The sequence below is a fragment of the Megascapheus bottae genome, chromosome 10, assembly GCF_031878675.1.
Source record: "Megascapheus bottae isolate mThoBot1 chromosome 10, mThoBot2.hap1, whole genome shotgun sequence".
NCBI lineage: Eukaryota > Metazoa > Chordata > Mammalia > Rodentia > Geomyidae > Megascapheus > Megascapheus bottae.
In genome coordinates, this window is record NC_143518.1 from 42,299,152 (window position 1) to 42,319,959 (window position 20,808).

General features: G+C 40.3%; 1 protein-coding gene across 2 annotated transcripts in view; it reads right to left on the reverse strand.

Moving 5' to 3' along the window:
• Positions 1 to 469: 469 nt before the first annotated feature.
• Positions 470 to 20,808, reverse strand: part of Vps45 (vacuolar protein sorting 45 homolog) — a 54,847-nt gene continuing 34,508 nt past the window's right edge. For both annotated transcript variants that reach the window (XM_090341109.1, XM_090341110.1), the window contains exon 15: positions 470 to 1,039. In XM_090341109.1, the coding sequence (XP_090197235.1) occupies positions 952 to 1,039 (88 nt within the window). In that variant the 3' untranslated portion in view covers positions 470 to 951. The remainder of the gene's footprint in view (positions 1,040 to 20,808) is intronic.

Here is a 20,808-nt window from a genome sequence, read left to right on the forward strand (position 1 = left end):
AATGATGGTTTTAGAGGGAAAAAAACAGGGCCAGTAATAATGGAATCAGCTCGGTAAATATTAATGTGCTGCCTCATCTATTATAATACTATGAGAAAAGTATTATGACTCCTATGGACGCGGAAACCGAGGCACAAAATTATAGCATTCACACATAAATATGACACAAACTTGATCATAAAATGTCTGATGCCAGAGAATATTTGTTAACATTTAAACACACACACACACACACACACACACACCTTATAGAAAATCAGAAGAGGATTGTGTTGTGCTATTTTTGCTATAATTATATCATCACTTTTTACTGCTTTCAAAAGAAGCAAAATTGAGACCAGAGTTTATATCTGCCTTGGTATACTTCCAGGTAGAGGCAATGCCTTCATTGTGTTTAGTGTAAAGCCATCTCAAGTCTCACCTCCTGAATTCCCATAAATGAATCCCAAGAAATAAAAGCATTCATATCTTTCCACAAAATGAAGTTTTATTGTAGTCATTCATGGTTTCTTAGTGCCACAGAAAATTGTAACATGGGGACAAACACTTTTTCCATGGCTCTCTAAAGAAACATGGCGAGGTCTCTGAAATGAGTTGTACAGGAATGTGGATAACGGAAAGAAGAAAGGGCCAAGGGAAGAGAGGAAATTGAGGAGGGAGGCATGTACCTCATCTGGCTCTTTTCTAGACCTCTCAGCTCTGATAGCCCTTTCCCAAATAGGATCCCAACAACATCCATCCGACAGGAAAGTGATTGTGCTATCAAATATACAACATTTGTTTGATAAGGAAACTGAGAGAAAGTGGGTTGGGATGGGTTCTGACTTCTCAGCTTATCCCCAATCTTGACACCTGCCTGCTGTTCAGGAACCAGCAGGCTACCTGGCCATCAGAAGGCTGCGGTGCAGGCAGGAGGGGGACCTCTTCCCTAGTCCCCATTCTGTTACCATTTCATCTTCTGCTTGCTGACCTCGAGGTGACTTGAGAGCTCTCCCTGCCTCGACTGTGCAGTCCAGAAGCCAGAACTTCCTCTAGGAAACTGACAAAGAGACACAAGATTACTTAAAGGAAAAATAGAAGAATCACTAAACATAGAGTACCTTGCTTGTGCCCCTGAAGGACATAAAAAGATACTCAATACTAGTATGCAGGAAGTACTACTGACTGGTGTGATATTTGGGTACAGAACAAAAGTGCCACCAAAGTACAACATCCGTACTAGGAGAGGCCCTGCAGGGATTCCTAAGGTGATCTTCAACTTTTCTAAAAAGGAAAACAACAACAAAGAACTTTGCTAAAATTATACTTGAAGGTCCTCCTCTGTGTCTCAATAAGACTCCACATTCCTGATTGCAGAGGGAAAACATTTTATTTGCCAAACCCAATTTTGTTTCCTAGGGCCATTGTGACTTAAAAAAAATATATCTATTTGGGTACTCTGATGAGTCACTGCACAGAATGCTTAAAAAATATGGGCAATGAACATATTGGTAGCTGAACTCTAAATTTAGACTGTGTTTAAAAACAAACAAAAAAAGCAAATTTTCTTTTTTAGATGTTTTATATAAAGCTTACTTAAAAAAACTAAATAATCTATGATACTAGATCCCAATTCACTTCAGTTAAATTCAAATTTAACAAATGATTACTGAGCATCCTTGTGAGTCTGCATTGGACTACGTGAATGGATGAACAGCTCTTATGAGTCCTACCTGAAGGGGCTCTCAGTGACAGACCTATAAACAACTGAGGTATAAATAGAGAGGTACTGGGGACTAATGGTGGATAACTATGGCTTCTCTTTGTCCATACTGTTCTCAAGGGTGCTTTCCCAGTTCTATAGAGCGGAAGGAAAGCGGGGAAAAACACCCCTAGTTTTAAAATTTCAACTTCAAAGTTCCTCTAGGGGTTAGCAAAGGTACCCAAGAAGGTATGCTGAAAAGCAAGTGTCTTAATTTTTGAACAGATAATGCACACACACACACACACACACACACACACACACACACACACACACAATTTATTTTGGTGGTACTAAAGGGACTTGCTAGCTAGGGAAATGTTTTAGCCCATGCACCAAGTGCCATGCCTTTGTTTCCACCTCCCAAGTATCTGTATCACAGGCATGTGTGATCACCTCTTTTTAAAATGCTAGCAGAGGGCCGGGAGTTTGGCCTAGTGGTAGAGTGCTTGCCTAGCATATATGAAGACTCGGGTTTGATTCCTCGGTACCACATACATAGAAAAAGCCAGAAATGGTGCTGTGGTTCATGTGCTAGAGTTCTATCCTTGAAAAAGCTCAAGGACAGCCCTCAGGCCCCGAGTTCAAGCCCCAGGACTGGAAAAAAAAAAAAAAGCTAGAGGAGGTGGGAGCACTTATCTGTAATCCTAGCTACTCAGAAGGCTGGAACTTGAAGATTGCAGTTCAAAGCCAACTCTGGCAGGAAAGTTCACGAGACACTTATCTCCAATTAACTACCAAAAAGGCTGGAAGTAGAACTGTAGCTCAAATGATGGTTCGAACTAGGCCTGAGCAAAAATAGCTCAAGGAGGGGCCTGGAGTTTGGCCTAGTGGTTAAAGTGCTTGCCTAGCATGCATGAAGACCTGGGTTCGATTCCTCGGTACCACATACATAGAAAAAAGCCGGAAGTGGTGCTGAGGCTCAAGTGGTAGAGCTCTAGCCTTGAGAAAGTCCAAGGACAGTGCTCAGGCCCTGAGCTCAAGCCCAGGACTGGCAAAAAAAAAAAAAAAAAAAAATAGCTCAGGGATAGCACATGGGCTGAGTTCCTCTCAGGATGGCCAATGAGCGCATGCACACATTGCGCATGCACACACACACACACATAGAAGGAAACAATTTTGAATCTTTTTACTACTAAGGAGTAATAAGTGTCTCATGTTTATAATATTAGCTACTCAGGAGGCCAAGTTCTTTGAAGACAGACCCGGCAAGAACATTTGTGAAACTCTGCTCTCCAATAAATTACTCAGAAAAGACTGGAAGTAGCGTGGTGTCTCAAAACTAGCCTAGAGCACAAAGACGCTCAGGGACTGTGCCCAGGCCCTGTAAGTTATTTATTTATTTTTGCCTGGGCCTTGAGCTCAGGGCCTGAGCACTGTCCCTGGGCTTTCTCAAGGCTAGAGCTCTATCACTTGAGCCACAGCACCACTTCCAGCTTTTTTCTATGTATGTGGTACTGAGGAATCAAACGTGGGTCTTCATCAATGCTAGGCAAGCACTTTACCACGAGGCCAAACTCCTGGCCCCACTGTATGTTACTGAAACAAGGTATTCCATAAAGACATAGAAAGTTTATGTCCTTATGTATCATTTAAGAAATTATTTCAAAACAGGAAGCTAGGGGCTCATGTCTGTCATTCTAGCTACTCAGGAGCCTGGGATCTGAGGATCATGGTTCAAAGCTAGCCTGGGCAGGAAAGTCCATGAGACTCTCTCTCTCTCTCTCTTTTTTTTTTAAGATTTAGACTAATGAAGGTTTATTAAAACATTTAAAAATTACATTATTAGAGGGAGTGGCCTGACTGCCTGCTTCCTTCGTTCCTTCCTTCCTCCATTCTGCACATTTTCCTTCCCTTCCTTTCTCCCTCCCCTCCTGCCTGCCTGCTTCCTTCCCTGCTTGCCTCCCTCCCCCATGCAACTCTTATCTCCAATTAACCACCAGAAACCAAAAGTGGCTGCTGTGGCTCAAAGTGGTAGAGCTCTAGCCTTGAGCTGAAGAACTCAAAAAAAAAAAAAGCAAAAACAAGATAAAACAAAAAACACCAAAGGAACCTAATATCTGAATAGAATAATGAAATAAGAATTTGGGGAAGTGGAGCTATGTCTCAAAGTGGTAGAGCCTTGAGCAAAAGAGCTCAGGGACCGTGCCTAGGTCCCCCACAACAGGGAGGGGTAGGGGAACCGGTGTGGGGGTGGATGGGGAGAGAGAAACAAGCCAGTGTCAGTGGCTCATGCCTGTAATCCTTGCTACTCAGGAGGCTGAGATCTGAGGATGTTTGAAGCCGACTTGGGCAGGAAACTCTGTGAGACTTTTATCTCCAATAAACTACTCAAAGGCATAAGTAATACTGGGGCTCAAGTGGTAGAGTGCTTGCCTTGAACAAAAGAAGCCCAAGCCCACAGTTCAAGGCCAAGGACCAGCAAAAATAACTAAGTAAATAAATAAGCAAAATTGGGCAAAAATTCTTATTTGAATTCTTGAGAACTCAAAGTGTTTGCTTTAACGCACTAACAAGTTTTTAATTACAAACACTTGGCTGGAGACATTAGAGAGGTGAGGATGAAAGGTTTAATTGCCTAAGACACTGAGAACTGCTCTTGTCTCTCCTTTCCATCCCCACTGCTTAGTTTCCAGAGCCACAGTTATGCTCTACTCTTCTGTTTTTCCACAAAAGAGGCCTCAGGCCTTGAAAGATGCCCCATCTCTCCCACACGCTGCCTGGTAGAACTAAGAACTACTTTTTTTTTTCTTTTCTCTCTCTTTTTTTTTTTGGAGCTGGTCTTGGGGCTTGAACTCAGGCCTGGGTGCTATCCTTGAGCTTCTAGAGCTAGCTCAAGGCTACTTAAGTACGAACTCCATTTTAAGGCATTTTTCTTTGTTGTTTATTGGTGCTAAGAGTCTCATGGACTTTCCTGCCTAGTTCTCAGCCTCCTGAGTAGCTAGGATTATAGGCATAGGCATAACTACCTCACCAGATGAAGTATACATCTTTGAAAACTCATCTCTTTAAAAATTTCTCTACGCGTATTTTGTATATAAGTTTATCTGATTTGGGAAAGGGAAGAGGAATCACAGAAACAGTAGGATGAAAGGTAAACTAATTGAACAGTGATATTCATTAGATACTATGTTGGAAATGGACTTTACAACCCAGGAAGGAAGGAGAATGAGCGGGGAGTGGGAGCAAATGTAGGAGAGCTAACACTGTTTAAAAAGAAATGTACTCATTACCTAAGTTACTCATTATTCCTCTGTACATCACCTTTACAATAAAATTTAAATTAAAAAATAGTAAAATCCAGGCCGGGAGTTTGGCCTAGTGGTAGAGTGCTTGCCTAGCATGCACAAAGACCTGGGTTCGATTCCTCGGTAGCACATACATAGAAAAAAAGCCAGAGATGGTGCTGAGGCTCAAGTGGTAGAGCTCTGGCCTTGAGAAAGTCCAAGGACAGTGCTCAGGCCCTGAGCTCAAGCCCAGGACAAAAAAAAAAAAGTAAAATCCATTTCTCACATCACCACTCTTCAAAGAAACTGTCTTCCCCTTAAGCTGCCAATTAGGTTCTCAGTATCCCACAGTGTTGTAACTTGTCTGCATGTATATTTTCCATGTAAATCTAGGACGTTTTTGAGAGCACAAATTAATACAGCATATATAAACCTCGAGTCTGCCTGAACTCTTTTCCCCATTCCTCATTTCCAGAGATAACAATTTTTTTTTTTTTTTTGCCATTCCTGGGCTTGAGCTCAGGGCCTGAGCACTATCCTTGGACTTTCTCAAGGCTAGAGCTCTATCAGCTTTTTTTTTTTTTTTTTTTTTTATGTATGTGGTATCGAGGAATTGAACCCATGTCTTCGTGCATGCTAGGCAAGCACTCTACCACTAGGCCAAACTCCCGGCCCCTGAGAGATAACAAATTGAATTGACAAATATGAGTGCCTACTTTGTGCTAGAAGCTGTGAATAGGGCATTAAGAAAGTAAATAGACTGCTCTTATGGAATTTATATTCCAATGGGGAGTGAGCAAGAAAAAATTAATTAGTAGGTAAATATTAATAAGGTAGAAAATTTCCCACTTTACAAAGAAATTAAGGCACAGATAAGTGTTCATGTTTGGAAATAACAGTGCTGTGATAAAAGGTCAGGCATCCTTTTTTCTTAATTATGATATTATACTGACTCCCTATAATATGAAGTAAGTGCTGTAGAAAAATAAAAGTTTTTTTTTTTTTGTGTGTGTGTGTGGGGGTGGTCATGGGACTTCAACTCTGGGCTTGGGCACTGTCCCTGAGCTCTTCAGCTCAAGGCTATCACCCTACCCCTAGAGGGACACCCCCCATTTCCCTTTTTTTTTTTCTGGTGATTAATTGGAGATAAGAGTCTCACAGTCTTTAGTGCCCAGGCTGGCTTTGAACCATGATCCTCATATCTCAGCCTCCTGAGTAGCTAGGATTACAGGGGTGAGCCACCATGGCCAGCTAAAATAAAACAGATATAAATAACTAGAGATGAGCCAGGCACAGTGGCTCATGCCTGTAATCCTAGCTACTCAGGAAGCTGAGATCTGAAGATCAAGGTTCAAAGTCAGCCCTCACACAAAAGGACCTGAGACTCTTATCTCCAATTAACCTCTAGAAAAGGGAAGTGGGGCTTAGTTCAAGGGTAGGGTGGTATCCTTGAGCTGAAGAGCTCAGGGACAACACCCATTCCTAGGGTAAGGTGGTAGCCTTGATCTGAAGAGCTCAGGGACAGTGCCCAGGCTGAGTACAAGCCCTATGATCCCCTCACCCCCCACACTCAAAAAGAACTGGAGATGAACCCTGGTCTTCCTGCATGCTAGGCAAGCATTCTACCAGTAGGTCAAACTCCCAGCCCTGGTGTAAGATTTTTAAATCCAGTTTTCCAGAAAAGACCTCACTGAGAAATAACATTTGAAATAAGACTTGAATGAGGTTATCCAAGCTAAAAGCTTGGGAAGAACTAGGGCAAAAGCCATGAGGATGGGTGGTTATAAGGAATGGAAAAGAGGCAGCTATAGCTGAGGGGAAAAAGGTATAAGAGATAAGATCAAGAGATCACACAGTTGAAAATGCAGATGAGATTGTGTACACCAGCTAGTAATCATTGTAAGGATTTCAATTTTTACTTTGGGTAAAGATGAGGGCTCTCTGTAGAGTTTTGCACAGCTTGTGACATAGCCTGTGTTACATATTTTCTTTCTGTTTTGGTGGTACTAGGGTTTGAACTCAGGGCTTTAGATTTGCTAGGCAAGCATTTCCCCACTTCTGGCCACAACTCTAGCCCTTTTTGCTATAGTTTATCTTTCAGATAGTCTTCCGCTTTTGTCATAGACTGAGATCCCATCTCTACTTTCCCATTTTCACAAGATTTCTCTACAGAAATACTAAGAGACTGCCAGGGGTAGCTATACTAATTACCAATGGGAATAATAGACTTGAAGAATCCAGAAAGGCTTACAGGAATTACTGATATTACTGATGAGTAGACTGTAAATGTGAGAGAAAGAGGGGGAAACCCAAAGAATGGATGTGATACTGAAATGGGAAGTCTGGAGGAGGATTATATTTAGGAAGATGTCCACACACACGGTGCTAAAGATTAAACTCAGGGCCTTGAGCATGCTATACTCCTAGCCACATACGCTTGTTTTTATGATACTAAGTGTGAATGTCTACTAGACATTCAAGTATAAATGTCAAGTAGACTGTATACAAATCTCAAGTTAGGGGCAGAAGTTCAGATTAGAAACAGGGTTCTCAGTTGGGAGTTGGCGATTTTACTCCTCAGGGAAAGGTGGTCATGTCTGGAGCCAGTCTAGTTATCATAATTGGTGGCTTCAGTTGAACATCCTACAATACAAAAGATAGTCTCCCAGATTTTCTCGCCCCAAATACAGGTAATGCTAAGATTTAAAAAGCTCTGGATGGGGCCGGGAGTTTGGCGTAGTGGTAGAGTGCTTGCCTAGCATGCACGAAGACCTGGGTTCAATTCCTTGTTACCACATACATAGAATAAAGCTGGAAGTGGTGCTGAGGCTCAAGTTATAGAGAAAGTCTAAGGACAGGGCTCATGCCCTGAGCTCAAACCCAGGACTGGCCAAAAAAACCCACAAAAAACAAAAAACAAACAAACAAACAAAAAAACCTCTGGACTAGAGTCAGCAGGGGAATGAGATAATTGAAAATTAGCCAGGAAACCAGAGAGGATTGCCAGGGGAGTGGGTGTAAAGATAAAGGGAAATAGTCTAATGACCAAGTCCTAGAGATTCTACAAGAAGGGGAGAAAGCAGAAGAGACAGAGAAACAAAGCCAATGAGGGAGAAGGCAGGAGCATGTATTTCCTGGGGGTGAAGTGAAGAACATGTCAGGGGTAGGAGTTTGGCTTAGGGGTAGAACACTTGCTTAGCACGTGTAAGACTCCAGGGTCTGCTGCCATCACTGCAGAATTAAAAATGTTTCAAAGTGAAGGGACTGATTATGTCCAATGCTGCTTAGAGGTCAAATAAAATGTGGACTCCAAGTTGATTCTGGGATTAGCCAACCAGAAGTCTCTGGGGATCATAACAGGAGCAATTTGAGGAGTAATACGGGTTTAATAGAATATTTGATGGGCAGTGAGCTTGGCCTAGTGGTAGAGTGCTTGCCTAGCATGTACTGATTCCTCAGTACCACATACATAAAAAAGCCAGAAGTGGTGCTATGGCTCAGGTGGTAGAGTTCTAGCCTTGAGAAAGCCCAGGGACAGTACTCAGGCCCTGAGTTCAAGCCAGGACTGGCCAAAAAAACAAAACAAACAAACAAAATAACCAAAAAGAGAGAATATTTGAGGGAGGAATAGGAGACAGTAAGTATAAACAGTTCAGAGAATTTTGCTACACAGAACAGAGGGGCAGAGGGGATAAGGTGTAGTTTAGTATAGTTTAGAAAAGAGAGGACAGGGAGCAGGAGAAAGAGAAGGGCAGAGAGGGAGGAAAGACAAGGAGGAGAGAGACAGAAGGAGGGAGGAAGAAAAGCATGGGAGAGAATAGATTTTCAAGGAGGGGAACAATGGCAGCATGGAAGGCAGTGGGAAGAACATGGAGGAAAACAGAAGAACAACAACAAAAAAGAAAAAAAGCAAAACACAACAAGAAAACCAATAGGCGTTCTTGGCCCTGTTTTGCCCATGGAGAAGAAACAGGACAAAAAAGCTAACAGTGAGAAGAATATCAATGTTGGAGAAATAATGTACCCACTACCCGAGGAATGTAATTGTAATCCCTCTATACATTACCCCGACAATAAAATACAATAATAATAAAAAGAAAGCCAACAGTGGGATCCACCATTGTGCACGCATGCTTTGAGGAAGGAGGAAATGAGGCTCTGAGCCCACAGGACCACAGACAGACTCCTCAGGGAAAGAACTGCCCATGCTAGCAGCCAGTGGTCGAAAAGGAGATTATCATCTGAAAACAAAAAGACCTATAAGGGTGGGTGGTGGGTGGGGGGGAGGGTAATGGGTACCAAGACATGTGAAAGGGTATCAATGTATGTGAATTAATACACCTTCTATCTGGCAAATATCATGTAACCCTTTTATTAATTACAATAAAAATTAAAAAAAAAAGACCTATAAATGCATATTCTTACCACAGAGCACAGGCAAGAGAACATCAATTTGTCAGAACCACAACTATAAGTGTAGAATGTGGTCATTATATTAACCCCCCCCCAAAAAAAACCGCTGAAAACTATGAAACAAGGCTCCAAATAGCACAGCCATAACACCACAGAGCCAAAGACTCTGTAAATCTTTAATTATAGTAAGCTATTTAATTGGTTGTCCTTAGCACAATTCCTCTGGCCTAAAGTGGAACCTGTTACTGATAGGCTAACTTCTAGTACCCTTTGGTCTGGTAAAGGCAGTGTATCATGGCAATTAAGGGCATGTGCCAGCACCAGACTACTTTGTTTGAATTCCATGGTTATGCACATGCTTAGCAATTATGGTACCATCTTTATGATTTCTTAAAATTGATAAAACATTTTTTTTTTTTTGCCAGTCCTGGGCTTGAGCTCAGGGCCTGAGCACTGTCCTTGGACTTTCTCAAGGCTTGAGCTCTACCACTTGAGCCTCAGCACCACTTCCAGCTTTTTTCTATGTATGTGGTACCAAGGAATCGAACCCGGGTCTTCATGCATGCTAGGCAAGCACTTTAACCACTAGGCCAAACTCCCAGCCCAAAATTGATAAAACATTTTGGTATTTTTTCCTGGTGATTAAACTGGAAGTGGCACAGTGGCTCAAGGGGTAGGGCAGAAGCCTTGAGCTGAAACGCTCAGGGACAGCGCCAGGCCCAGGGGTAGAGTGAGATAGCCTTGAGCTGAATTGCTCAGGGACAGTGCCCAGACCCAGAGTTCAAACCCCATGACCAACAAAAAAAGAATTAGCAGCAACTAGTCTCCATGTTGGCAAAGGCATGGTGTGAAGGATAAATCCACTTTCAGTGATTATGCTATACATGCATAATAAAACTTGTTTAGTTTGCAGTTAAGTAGTTTATCATCTTAAAAAGATTTATATCCTCTGAGGTAATAGTTTCATTATAATGCTGCTGGCATGAAAATTTGAACTTGAATTCCAGCTTTGCACTTCCTAGTTAAAACAAACTACTTAGTACCTCTAAGTTTTAGTTTTTTGTTTGAAAATTGATATCACAATAATCTTACTTCTTGTAGAATGATAATTAAATGAGATAATAGGTGTAGTAAAGTGACCAGTCTGTTGTAAAATACATTACTTTTCTACTGATTTTTGTCTGAGATCAGGACTTGAACTTGGTACCTGATGCTTTCACTCACTGGCTAGTGCTTTACCAACTAAGCCATACTTTCAACTCCAACATTATCTATACTAAGTAAACAAATGAGATAACTGCATTAAGATATACATAAAGCAACATTATAAACTGTAAGAATGAAAACTGCAAATACTTAATATCACACAGTATTTGCTTTAGTAGTATTGTATGTCCAGCCTCAAGATAGCTCCTAAACTATAGTAGGTATGTGATAAATATTCAATGAACAAAAAAAAGCCATAAGGATTACTTAAATAAATTGTGGAAGAATCAAATAGGAGAATGGGATTTTGCCATGAAAGCAATGTAAATAAAGTATTTTCATTGAAAGCACATGTAGTTTCTTTTTACTTAAAAATAGCTGGGTATTGTGGTGAGTGCCTATAACCCCAGCACTTAAAAGGTCGAAGCAGGTGAACTGATCTTAGGCTAGCTTGGACTACACAGTGAGACCATCTCAAAAAACCCAAAACCAAAAAGATACACAAAAAAAGTGTATATAGGCCAGGAGTTTGGCTTAGTGGTAGAATGCTGGCCTAGCATGCATGAAGGCCCAGTACCACATACATAGAAAAAGCTGGAAGTAGTGTTGTGGCTCAAGTGGTTGAGCAAAAGTGTCAAAAAAGACAGTGCTCAGGCCCTGAGTTCAAGCCCCGGGACTGGAAAAAAAAAAGTGTACATACTTATGGGCTCATTTAAATGACTGAATCAGGATGCTGATACCATTCCCCATGGCTGGATGGCAGTGATCAACATGTTATTTTCATTACCTTCTTTTAGCTTCAATGGACTTAATTTTTTTCCCAATGAACAGTGTTACCATTTTGTAATGGAATGACTTATTTTTTTGGCCAGCCCTGGGGCTTGAAGGGCCTAGGCACTATTCATAAGCTTCTTTTGCTCAAGGCTAGTACTCTACCACTTAAGCCACAGTCCACTTGTTTTTTTCTGTGTAGTTAACTGGAGATAAGAGTCTTATGAACTTTCCTACCCTAGTTGGCTGCAAACTGTGATCCTTAGATCCTAGCCTTCTGAGTAACTAGGATTATAGGTGTGAGCCACTGGTGCCTGGCATTGAAATCTACTTTCTATTAAAAAAAAGTTAGAATGAATAAAGAAATTTGAATCAAATGACATTTAAATTGTGAGTTTAAGTTCAATTTTAAAATTAGGATTTTATTAGAGTAATATATGTGTATTTTTCCATTAGACATTATTATCTATAGGTATAGGACATATTTTCTTTTTAGCACCTTGAATAGAGCCTCACACATGAAATAAGCCCTAAATGAATGCTTGTAACTGGCAGACAAAAGCTCCATCATGACTTCTGCAATAGTATTTCACAATTTGGTCGCAGGAGGAAAATAAATTCCCACAGAAAATCTCTACAAAGAAGGTTTCAAAACTGATCTTAAAATGCCCAATAGTGAAGAAGAGTGCTTTACTTCATTACGCTCATTTTACTACATCTACTATCTCACTTAATCATCACGATCCAATCTTTGAAATGCAAATTCTGTTATAGTATCCTAATTTTTCTGTAAATAATTCAGAGATGGATCCAACCTGTGGTTATAGGAGAAGATCCAAGTTTCTAGTGTTACTTCTTTAGGTAGAAATCTGTAATGTACCTGTTGATAACATGAATCAGCTTCTTCCCAGCTGCTAATTTACTCAATTGTGTTTTAAGTCCTTCCTAGCTACCACTAATTAATTAAATTGATTATTTTTATTCAAAAGTGATACTATTCTTATCTTGGAATGACAAAAAAAATCAACTAAATGATTCCTCATTTCTGAATTATTTTTTTCTCTTGCTTTGGTTTGTAATATTTCTCCATGGACAGAAAACTTTATATTTGCCTGTCTTCTAAATAACATCTAAAAGCAAGGAATTTTATTAAAAAAAATCACAGCAAGGTAACTCTTTCTTAAAAAGTTATTTCATCATAATACTCAGACTAGAAATCAACTAGGTCCAGTTCTAGCTTAAACACCTACTAGCTTGATGACTCAGGGCCTGTGCAGTGTCCTTGGATACTTTTTATTCAAGACTAACACTTTGCCACTTGAGCCACAACACCACTCCTGGCTTTTTCCTGTGTATTCGGTACTGAGGTCTCAAACCCAAGGTTTCGTGCATGCTAGGTGAGCACTCTATCACTAGGTTACGCTCCCAGCTCTAAGACTGATATTTTTTTTTTTTGCCAGTCCTGGCTTGAGCTCAGGGCCTGAGCACTGTCCTTGGACTTTCTCAAGGCTAGAGCTCTACTACTTGAGCCTTTTTGTATGTATGTGGTACCAAGGAATCGAACCTGGGTTTTCGTGCATGCTAGGCAGGCACTTTAACCACTAGGCCAAACTCCTGGCCCTAAGACTGATAATTTTTAAATTTTTTTTTTGCCAATCCTGGGGCATGAGCCCAAGGCCTGAGCACTGTCCTTGGACTTTCTCAAGGCTAGAGCTCTACCACGTGAACCTCAGACCACTTCCAGCTTTTGTCTATGTATGTGGTACCAAAGAATCAAACCCTGGTCTTCATGCATTCTAGGCAAGCATTCTACCACTAGGCCAAACTCCCAGCCCCGTGATTGACAATTTTTAATAGGTTCTAACAGCTATATTAAAAAAGGTAGGGGCAGCCAAGTGCCAGTGGCTCACACCTGTCATCTTAGCTACTCCGGAGGTTGAGATCAGAGGACTGAGGTTCAAAGCCAGCTCCAATTAAGCACCAGAAAGCCAGAAGTGGGCTGTGGCTCAATGTGATAGAGCGCTCTAGCCTTGAGCAAAAAGGGCACAGGAATAGCGCTCAGGCCCTGAGCCCAAGGACTGGAATATTCACAAAACAAAAACTGTGTGTACAATGTGATCCAAATCATGTTACATACAAAATATTAATGTATAATCTTTAGGAAATAAAACATCAGTGGTTATCTCTACTATTATAATGAATGATTTTATTTTGATATATATTTACTAATTTGATTTTTACAGTGAGCACAAATTAACTACTTGGAGGGAATGCTTTGTTTGTTTACAATATATGCCTTTGCTAGGTAGGGAAAGTAATTGAAAAATGAGATCATTAATTATTTTGTAGCTTTATAGCTAATGAGTTTAATTAAACTTAATTCAATTTGTGTGTGTGTGCTGGGTTTGGAACTCAGGGCCTGGGCAATGACTCTGAGCTTCTTTTGGTCAAAGCTAGCCCTCTACCATTTGAACCACAGTGCCACTTCTGGCTTTTTTTGAGTTGTTTACTGGAGATAGTGGTCTTGGGACTTTCCTGCCTAGACTGGCTTCAAACTGCAATCCTTAGATCTCAACTTCCTGAATATCTAGGACTATAGGTATGCAGTAACTGTTACTGACTTGAAAGGAATATGCCAGTAAGAAGAATGTTGACTTGAGTCTTATCTTCTAGCAGGATACATCACTGGAAATTAGATTTGGCACAGTTGGCTAATACATCACCTATCCTTTTCACCTTTCCCTTCCATTGCAGTCCTGAATCCTGCAAAGACAGTGAATTTATTCTACTAGAACAATTTCATCTTATATGGATCAGGTTGTTGGCCTCTCAGCTCACATAGCTAACTTAAAGTGTCGATTGCTACCTGCAAGGACTAGAACTCTTTAATATTGATTTACTTGTGAAGTGATAAGGCAGACCAGCTGAAAATCCAAACCAAATGCTCATTCATGTGTTCCAGAAACCCAAAGAAATGGCTCCTTTTATTTTAAGTAAGTAACTAATGGCCACAGTTTAACTGCATCTAGAAATTTGCTTTTTTTTGTCAGTCATGGGGCTTGACTCTGGGCCTGGGTGCTGTCCCTGAGCTCTTCAGCTCAAGGCTAGCACTCTACCACACTGAGCTACAGTGCTACTTCCAGTCTTCTGGTGTTTAATTGAAGATTAGAGTCTCATGGACTTTTGTGCCAGAGCTGGCTTTGAACTGCAATCTCAAAACCATATCTCAGTCTCTTGAGTAGCTAGGATTACAGGCATGCGCCACTGGTGGTTGGCTAGAAATCTGCTTCTTTTTAAACTGTATTTTTTTTTTTTAAATCTTTTCTTTTTTGGTACTGGATCAAACCCAGGAAGTCCTTCCATTTCTGTGTCTCCCCTTACACTCCCAAAGACATTTAATGAACACATAAATGCACAAATAGGACGAAAAGAAAACACAAATAGCAGAAAAGGAAAGAATCTCTTCTTCCCATTGCCTGGAGTTCATTTTGATAAATATATATGATCAGATGCACATAAGGATTGTGTCTTTCTGTTCTCCTGAGAATATCTTCCTTTGGTCTGACTGTGTGAGAATGCCTAGAGTTCTGTGTAATTTATCATGTCCTGGTGCATTTTAGATCTAGCTTTCATATATGAGAGAGCTTGGCTTACCTCACTTAATGTGATTTGTTTTAGGTCCATCCACTTCTCTGTAAATGACATAATATGATTGTTTCTAATGGCTGTGTACAATTCCATTGTATATAAGTACCACACTTTTTGGATCCACTCATGTATTGTAAGGCATCTGGGCTATTTCCACAATTTGGCTATTGTGAATAATGCAGCAATGACTATGGACATTCAAGTGTCTTTATGATATCCTGACTTGTGATGTTCTAGGTAGATATAAGGCAATGTGATTTTTAACCATTCCACATAAACGTTGGTAAAAATATTTGTCATACTCTAGTGATGACTCATATATAATTCTTAGAAATTAAAAATTGACATTTCCCTCTAATTCAGGATACAGTAAACTAATCTGATTAATGAGACAAATGGAGAGGGCAAAAGAAATGTTGTAAGAAGGGCACTATTGAGATAGGAGCTGATAGTCTGCATGTTGCAAGTCTGCACGGACTCTAGGAATTACGCTAACTGCTTAGGGCAGGTACTTGCATATGTTCATCCTTTTTTTTTTTTTTTTGCCAGTCCTGGGCTTGAGCTCAGGGTCTGAGCACTGTCCTTGGACTTTCTCAAGGCTAGAGTTCTACCACTTGAGCCTCAGCACCACTTCCGGCTCTTTTTCTATGTATGTGGTACTAAGGAATCGAACCCAGGTCTTCGTGCATGCTAGGCAAGCACTCTACCACTAGGCCAAACTCCCGGCCCCTAACTGCTTTTCTTTATTTAAGAATATTGCTGGGCTGGGAGATTAGGAGATTATTGCATTCTGCAAAGCTCCTTGGGATCTTAGCAGTAAGTCCACACCTTCTAACCTTCTATTTCAAATGATGTTTAAATCTAAACAAAGGTAATCACAATTACACACAGTCAGAAGGAGCCCTGTAAGAACAAATCATATGCCAGCAACTGCTCTGAGGATGAAGGTTGGAAGCCAGACCAGGATAATTCTGAGACTCATCTCCAATTAACCAGCAAAAATTTAAGTGTGAGTGTGATGTCTTGAGCTCAAGCCTTAGTATTAGCAGATCTACAACTACAGAAGTCCTGAACAAATAGAACTCTACTTCATTACAGCCTACACTTAAATCACTGGAAAATATCATCAAAAATAAGTAAGAACTAGCCACTTAAGATGAAGGGAATGAAAGACATTGTTTGAAAGGAAATGTACTCATTACCTGACTTATATCACCTCTATAATAATAATAAAATAAATTAATAAAGCAGAAAAGAGTTATGTAGGGGTGTGCGCAGAGCCCTCAGTTATGCTAGGTACTTGCCTAGCATGTGCAAGGCCCTATGTTCAATCCTATAACTGCAAAAGCAAACAAAGAGAGATAAAACAGTGTATACCCAGGCATATTGATGTGATACACACTGGTAAGTCAGCTAAGGCCTATGAGGCAGGAGCATTGCTTGAACTTGAGAGTTTGGGTCAGCCTGAGCAATACAATGAGGTGATGTCTCATAAACAAACTAATAGTAACTTTACTTAATAGGTTAGTAATAGTCAACGTATTCTGCATCCATCATGAAAATTGAGCCTTCCACTAAAAGCTGAAAATTGTATTGCTTTTAAATATTTAAGCCTTTATAATACCTGGTCGCTGAGATTTAAGTAGCATTTGCTTAATGATAAATCTCACTACTTATTGGCTACAGGTTATAGATCTATAAAAAGTAAACTATGGGTGGGGGGAGGGATAGGGGGACAGAAACACGAGAAGGGGTATCAATATTTGAGAAGTAATGTACCCACTCCCTGATGAATGTAACTGTAACCCATCTATACATTACCCTGACAATAAAATACAGTAAAAATAAAAGTAAACTATAACGATCTAATATTGGATCATTACTATATTTCAGGCATTAATATTTTACTCAGTTCGGTAGTTACCATAGAAACTCCCTCTTTCTAAAAGTTTTATTGGTCAGAAGCCAGTATACAATCCCATCCAAGACTTTATTGACTCCTCTATTGTAAGCTACCTACTCAAATGTAAACAGCTTAGCATGCTGTTTGTTAGGTATGATAACAGAATACCAAAGCTGGCTATAGTCAGATGATCTGGCAGAAAGCTTTTGTAGAGTTGCCTTACTTTACATAAGTGATTATTTGCCTAGTAACTTGGACACCAATTTAAGGAAAAATGCAGATATATGACTTGTCCTTTTTTCCTTTATTTACAAAAGAAATGAAGTTTTACTGCTTGTAGGAGTACTGCTAGTCAAGTACTTCTGAAAATAAGCATTCTTCAAAATATAAATGTATTATATTACATGGGACTTGGACTCTGGGCTTGGGCACTGTCCCTGGGCTCTTCAACTCAAGGCTATTGCCCTTGAGCCACAGTGCCACTTCCAGTTTTCTGGTGGTTAACTGGAGATAAGAGTCTCACAGACTTTTGTTCCTGGGCTGGCTTTGAACTGCGATCTTCAGATCTCAGCCTCTTGAGTAGCTAGGAGTACAGGCATGAGATGAGCCACCTTGATTGGGACTTATCATTGAGATTAGTTTCAGATTTCTTTTTTTTTTTTTTTTTTTTTTGCCAGTCCTTGGCTTGAACTCAGGGCCTGAGCATTGTCCTTGGACTTTCTCAAGGCTAGAGCTCTACCTCTGGAGCCTCAGCACCATTTCTGGCATTTTTTTTTCTATGTATGTGGTACTGAGAAATAGAACTCGGGTCTTCGTGCATGCTAGGCAAGCACTCGACCACTAGGCCAAACTCCCAGCCCAGTTTTAGATTTCTGATATTCCATTTTTTTTTTTTTTGGTGGGTCATGGGGCTTGAACTGGGCCTGGGTGTTGTCCCTGAGCTCTTCAGTTCAAGGCTACCACCCTACCCTTGAGCCACGCCCCACTTCCCATTTTCTAGAGGTTAATTGGAGATAAGAATCTCAGGTCCTTTTGTGCCTGGTCTGGCTTTGAACCTTGATCCTCAGATCTCAACCTCCTGAATAGCTAAAGATTACAGGCCTGAGCCACCAGCTCTGATATTCCTATTTAAAGGGAAGATTAGCATCTTAGATTCTGGCTGTGGGAGCTACAACATTAACTCTCAGAAGATAAAGGATTGTTTAAAGGTCAATGAATCCTACTTGCTATTAGAGTCTATTTTAAAACATATGATTATCTATCTAAATATACTTGAGACACTCATTTGGATCAAGAGGATAAAATCCTATATTGCTACCAAAAAGCAATAATAAAACCTTTAAACCTAAATTATTCAATATCATTTAGACAACAATACAGTATCAAGCATTCAAATAATACTTTTTTTTTTTTTTTTTTGGTGGCAAGGGCTTACATGTATCCAAAGTTGGTCTGGAATTTACTATGTATCCCAGATTGGTCTTGAATTTCCCAAGTGCTGAGATTACAAGCATCTACCATCATGTTTAACTCTAGTAATACTAATGAAAGAATTGTATTGTGAGTTCTGGCTTCCAATCCTGCTCTCATATGATTACTTGTTAATTCATCTTTCTGCTCTGTTTCCAAATATAGAGTAGAGACAAGAGTACATGCCAGGATTAAGTAACTATATGTAAATTACTTAGTACAGTGATTAGCACATATTATATGCCCCAAAAGTATTAAATGGCATGATTGTTACTATTAGCAACAATAGGAGAGAGAGAAATTTAAATAAAATGGTCATGATGTATTTTGTCACTTCCATACTCAAATATATTTAAGTTCACCCCACTGATCCCTGAATTAGGTATAAAAATCGTTGTTTTGTCATTTCAGATACAAGGCTACCCTTCCAAATATCACCATCTAATAGTTTTTAAATTAAAGTTCCTATAGTGTCACTACCATTTATGATCTCTCAAGATCATAAACACACTTGACATTTCTATTTCTGGACTTAAAACACATTATATAAGATGAAAATTCTCTTACAAAAACCCCCATAGAAATGCAGGATTAAAAGTGACAAATACCCTTCAATGAAAGGGCCATTACCTAAAGTGAATCAGAACTTTAGATGGTAAGTATAAACCAGTGTTACGACAATGTGATAGGTGGGGTGCCAATGTTATTAAACATTGTTTACACAGTGTGTCAGTAAACAAGGTGTAGGTCTCAATAAGAAGAGAAAATAAAAATAAGTTTTGCATTTTGCATAGTGTTGAGAACTTAACTAAACATTAAAAAATGATTCTAGGCCTAGATTGGCCTAGTGGTAATTGCTTGCCTAGCATGCATGAAGACCCAGGTTCAATTTCTCACTACTACATATATAAAAAAAAGCAGGAAGTGGTGCTGGGCTCAAGTGACAGAGCACCAACCTTAAGAAAGCCCAAGGACAGTGCTCAAGCCCTGAGTACGAGCCCCAGGACTGGCAAAAAAAAAAAAAAAAGATTCTAAGCCTGGTACAGTAGCTCACACCTGTAACCCTAGCTACTCAGGAGGCTGAGATCTGAGGATCATGGTTCAAAGCCAGCCTAGGCACTAAAGTCCACAAGATTCTTATCTCCAGAAAACCAGAAGAAGTCCTGTGGAAAAGTGGCAGGAAGGTAGCCTTGAGCTGAAGAGCTCAGGGACAATGCCCAGGCCCAGAGTTCATGTCTTACAACTACAAAGTAAATACACAAACAAATAAATAAAAGCCAAGTGTGTAGCCTAGTGGTAAAATGCTTACCTAGCATGCATGAAGCCCTGGATTCAAGTCCTTGTTATCACATACACAGAAAAAGCCAGAAGTGGCGCCATGGCTTAAGTGGCAGAGCGCTAGCCTTAAGCAAAATATGTCCAAGGACAGTTCCCAGACCAAAAGTTCAAGCCCCAAGACTGGCAAAAAAAAAAAAAAAATGCAGAGAGCTGTGGCTCATGCCTGTAATCTTAGCTACTCAGGAGGCTGAGATCTGAGGATCAGTTCAAAGCCAGCCTGCCAGCCTGCCAGCCTGCCAGCCCACCAGCCCGCCAGCCAGCCAGCCGGGCCTTGAAGAGGCCCTAAAGACCATGAGACTCTTATCACCAATTTACCACTAGAAAAGGAGAAGTGGCCCTGTGGCTCCAGGGGTAGGTGGTAGCCTTGAGCTGAAGAGCTCAGGGACATGCCCTGGCCTAGAGTTCAAGCCTCAGACAACCCAAAAAAAAAGGATTCACACAGGAGAGATATATTTTCAATTTAGACCCTTATGTAGCCATAGACTAAAACCCTGTTTAAGATAATTTGCAGTTCACAGAATTCAATTAAATGGAAATAATTTATCATGAGCTTAGGTTATCAGATACAACAGCAGATTCAGATTTCCAAATACTTAAGAGTATAGATTTTAGATTTTTTTTTCTTTAAAATTTTAGGACTTGAAAAAAAATGAAGGACTTAAGATAAGAAAAGAGGATATAAAACAAAAACATCAGGCAAAGTTGAAAAAGGCAAGAAAAAAATTTAAACTGGAGGCTGGTGGTTTAAGCCTAGCTACTCAGGAGGCTGAGATCTGAGGTTCAAAGCCAGCTTGGGCAATTAACCACCAAAAAGGTGGAAGTGGAGCTGTGGCTGAAGTGGAAGAAAAAAAAAAAGCTCATGGAATCCAGGCGTGGTGGCTCACGCCTGTAATCCTACCTACTCAGGAGGCTGAGATCTGAGGATCATGGTTCACAGCCAGCTCAGGCACTAAAGAATGAGAGACTCTTATCTCCAATTAATACTAGAAAAAGGGAAGTGGGGCTGTGGCTTAGGAGTTAGGTCTGTAGTCCAGAGCTGAAGAGCTCATAGTCAATGCCCAGGCCCAGAGTTCAAGCCCCAGGATCTCAGG